The sequence below is a fragment of the Cibotium barometz genome, chromosome 10, assembly GCF_041138505.1.
Source record: "Cibotium barometz isolate CiBa-2024 chromosome 10, ASM4113850v1, whole genome shotgun sequence".
Classification (NCBI taxonomy): Eukaryota; Viridiplantae; Streptophyta; class Polypodiopsida; order Cyatheales; family Cibotiaceae; genus Cibotium; species Cibotium barometz.
In genome coordinates, this window is record NC_141055.1 from 44,907,400 (window position 1) to 44,911,722 (window position 4,323).

Below are 4,323 nucleotides of genomic sequence, written 5' to 3' on the forward strand. Positions count from 1 at the left end.
CCATCGATGATGTGATCGATGAATATACGTATGACTATACCAATGGTCTTGTACCGACGATCATACTAGTGGTGATACCAACGCCGCAGCCAGTTTTAGGCAAAAAGAACTAAGTTTAAATCGTTGGTATATATGCTGATCTCTTATAATGTTTGTTTAAACAAAAACATTCATGTGTGTTCAACACAAGGCAATAGTATTAAGAAATGGGTTGTATAAGAAGGGGCTGCAAGGATCTCACCATGATTTGTATACACAAGGGTGTTTTGTAAGGTGCCATTCACATGCTTCTTGCATGTACAAAAACACTCATCAATTCATCGCTCATGTAGCACATGAACTCTGTTGAAAGAGGATATAAGATGCCTAAAGACCATTTTCATCATCTAGTTAATAATTTCGCACTTTAACTCAAGGGTGAGTTGGTTAAAAGTATACCATAAACTCAATTCTTTACATTGGATGGTCTACATCAGACTTCGAAACGTATAATATATATTCTCTTATCCTTTTTGGAATTTTTAACAAAGGAAAATGCGAAGCGCAAAAATGCACACACACCACCATATATTATTATGAGACATAGACTTGGTTATTTCTTTTGTAGTTGCTTGAAGTATGGTGCAAGGTAGCACTTGGAGAGAAAAGTCAAGGAGACTAGATAGATGCCTAGTAGTCCTTGTTGCTAAAGTGTCTCGCCTCTGTCCTCTTTTAACATCACTTGCAACTCTTTCTAGATCATTCTCCAACCCCTTTTGGAACTTTAGCCCATAAGCTTCTTCTTGTGGAGTGCACTCTTTCTCTATTCTTTTGTGGGGCATGCAAGTCAATAGTGGTCAATTGTGATGTGAAAGATATGCTTGCTCCCAATTTCCTTGCTTCTTCGTAGTCTATACTTTTCTTGAACAAGAAGTCGAGTTTCGGGGAGCTAAAAAGTAGAACATGGAAGTGGTGTGGAAGAAGGAAAGGTGGTGCAACGTAGGGAATAAAAAAAACCAACAAGTATCCAAGAAAGAGACATTTAAACCCCAGGGAAAGAAGAAAAAAAAAAAAGTAGAAGGGGAGGAGGAGGAGTACTTTACCATTCGTACTCGCTAATCATAGTTTGGGTGAAAGGGAAGCTCGAAAGTGATATTCATGGATTCTGGCTTGTTAGGAAGCTCCTTTGAAATTGTAAATATGCCGTGAAGGGGCGAGTGCATTGCTTAGAGATCGCCGTAGGCAGACCGCTGTTAGGACGCTGCTTCACATGGCTAGACTACGACTCGCATAATGGCTCCAGCCGGCTACATAAGCGAGGGCGCGACAGCCCAGTCCGCAGAGTGTGTGTTTGTTTGGTCGATTGGAGTATTGTCCCTTAGCATAGAATATACCAGTCTTTCTCTGCTCTAATTCTTCTTCCAAGTGCGATTATGTCTCGAGTTGTCTGCAAGCACCCTGGCTGCTATCGCTCCTACGAGAGCAAGGCATTCATGCTGCAGCATTACACGGACTCCCACTGTCCTCAGCAAGCTTCGGCCATGTCTAAGACGAGATCGCCTTGCAAGCATTGCAACCGATCCTTCAACACCGCTGCCGCTCTCGACCAGCACTTCGTGGACGTTCATCTGAGTGAGCAGCTACTTAGCAACACAAAGCTGGGCACGGGTTCTGCTGCTGCCGATCATCATGACGACGACGCCATCGCACCGCCCATATTGTGGGAGCAGGTGGAGGTGGCTTGCAACGACTGCGGGAGGAACTTCAAAAGCAGTGACCGTTTACATCAGCACCAGTGGGACTCGGCTGAGCACACGCGTGTATCAAGGAGACGTATGGCTAATTACGGCTCCGAGGTGAGGGAATGCTCGCAGTGCCCTGCAAAATTCAGCACGGCCAACGATCTGGAGCAACACTTCATGGATCTCCACCCATGTGAGAGGCATTACTGCTACTTTGTGTATCTGGCCATTAATATAATTATGCCTTACCTAAGCTGCTGGAATTGATTGTTAATGTGAGCAGTGAGCGAGGTGCCGGAGTCCGACGAGCAGTGTACGTGGAGGCATGTGGCTGAGCGCTTCCACTTGGCGTGGAAGAACCCTACCGTGGCCCTCCATGGCATCCACAGAATCTTCGAGGTCTACAACCCTGGCCCGAGGAGGCAGGGCTTCGAAGAGTACAGGAAGCAGTTGAAGAAGGAGTTAGCCAACAATAAGCTGGTGAAGCTGCGGGCGGAGGAAGACATCGATGTACGCAACAAGGTACTGCGCGACGGAAACGAGGTGCAGCGCTACCACGGGACCACGGTGAGGTGCAGGCTGGGGCAGGCCCAATCAGGAGTAACTAAGGGGAACTCCTGCTCATTGTGCGCCGACCCAGGGTGCTGCCTGTGCAGGATCTTTCAGTCGGGCTTCAAGACCAGCAAGTGCAAAGTTGAAAATTTCCAGAGATTTGGCAGGGGCATCTACTGCTCGGCCACCAGCAGTAAAGCTAACGACTATGTGAGGTGCTTGCAGCAGCAGCAGCAGCAAGGCGGACGTGCTGCTGGTACTAGTAGCAGCAGCACCATCTGCAAGGTCGTGATGGTATGTAAGGTGCTGGCCGGGCGTGTGCATCGATCTTTCCACAACCTCCAACACCTCACTAGCCCTCCTCCTGGATTCCACTCCGTTCAGGGGGACCCCGGCGAGGTCCTCAACTACGACGAGCTCGTGGTCTATGACGACCGGGCCATCCTTCCCGCATACATCATCATCTACTCTAGCGACTGATCCAAAATTGGGGCTTTTCCAAACTTATACCTGACTCTGCATCTCTTTTCACACCCCTGAATCCGCACCACTTTTCGCACACTCAACCATGTATTCCTCCCTACGCAACTTTTGAAAAGTTGAATATATATATATCATATTATAGCTAACCAAATTTTCTATAAGCCTAAGGTCATATTGCCTATACATAGTGATACTTCCTAACATTAACAAGCCTTCAGAAATGACCTCTCCCCCTCTCTCTCTCTCTCTCTCTCTCTCTCTCTCTCTCTACGTGTGTGAAGCCGTGTGTGTGGCTACGTGTGTGAAGCCCCTCGCTCTCAGAATCACAAATGCAAAGGTTTCAGTACTGCGCACCTGCCATGAAGTGCAAGTGAGGGGGTGACATCCAGTAGGAGCTCTCACCATCCTAATGGTTGGGGGGTAAGGATAAAAGCCACAAACCTAAACGTTCAGCTTAACACCCAACCAGTCTCCTAATGTAATCCTAGCCTAAATATACCAAGATGTGAATGAATCCTTAAGCACATCCATGCCTCAATCTTTTGCACTTACTTGGATGGGAAAGGAGATATGCTAAGCAAGGAATATGTGCACAAAAGACAAGCCCCATTCATGGCATCTTCCCATTTTCTATAAGCATAATGATGGCTTGTATATCCATCTTATTTCAATCTATCAACAAGGTGTCTAACCCCTATAGACCTGTGTACACCTGGACTCAAGGGGTGTACTTTTAGGAAGACCTACATACAACGTGCATTTAAAGGGTATTAAAAAAAACATTTTTCTTTATAAACTTACGGGTTTTTTTTAAGAATGCCATTTAAAACACCCTTATGTAAGTAGCTTTCTGTAATATTTTCTCAAAATCTTGGTTTAAAAAATCCCTCCTAAATGATCGCACGTAGTAACTTACATATTTTTAAGTGAACCCTCTTAGCAGCTCGATCACTACCAGGTGTACTCAAAATAGCCCGAGTTCTCCTTGCACCAGGAGTAACCACTAATGAAATGCCAAGCTCTTCATCAAGGCTCTGTTCAAAGCCACTAGAGTCACCATCCACATATGAGTGACATGTTGTGCTGCAAGATCAGGCATAAAATGTTGATCCACATTTTCCTTCCCTTTGCATGTTGCATGTGTAAGATGCATTTCTGTGCCTTTGGATCTAGTTTTTTTCTCACTTTGTCAGGGACATGTATATATACAATACATCTAAAAACTTTCAAGTGTTACGAAGTGAACCTGCATGTGAACTGTCTCTTGATCCCCTGCTTTCTCAAAAAATCACTAAACTCATTGGAGAAATACTCTCCCCCCCACAATCTTAATCTCATGAATTTTATTTGCATGCTTTTTTTTCTTCTCATCAGACAAGGGTTTTAAATCTCTAAAAGTGAGTAAACACCTCACACTTTTCTCCTTCATGAAATAAACCCACACTTTTGTTCTCATTGGACAAGGGTTTTGAATCTCTAAAAGTGAGCAATCACCTCACTTTTCTCCTTCATGAATTAAACTCACACTTTCCTTCTCATTAGGTAAGGGTTTTAAGTCTCTGAAAGT

General features: G+C 44.8%; 1 protein-coding gene across 1 annotated transcript; it reads left to right on the forward strand.

Annotated features, from left to right (window-relative positions):
- Positions 1-1,099: 1,099 nt before the first annotated feature.
- Positions 1,100-3,125, forward strand: LOC147634961 (uncharacterized). Its single transcript, XM_086803448.1, has 2 exons — positions 1,100-1,914; positions 2,005-3,125. Exons 1-2 carry the CDS (start codon positions 1,413-1,415, stop codon positions 2,751-2,753), a joined length of 1,251 nt encoding a protein of 416 aa, XP_086659574.1. The 5' UTR covers positions 1,100-1,412; the 3' UTR covers positions 2,754-3,125.
- The last annotated feature ends 1,198 nt before the right edge of the window (positions 3,126-4,323 follow it).

What these genes read in the sequence shown, in the direction of transcription:
- LOC147634961 (XM_086803448.1), top strand. Translation starts at nt 1,413, where the DNA reads ATGTCTCGAGTTGTCTGCAAGCACCCTGGCTGCTATCGCTCCTACGAG. An exon ending in CTTCATGGATCTCCACCCAT is followed by an intron (nt 1,915 to 2,004) that starts GTGAGAGGCATT and finishes TAATGTGAGCAG; the next exon opens with TGAGCGAGGTGCCGGAGTCC.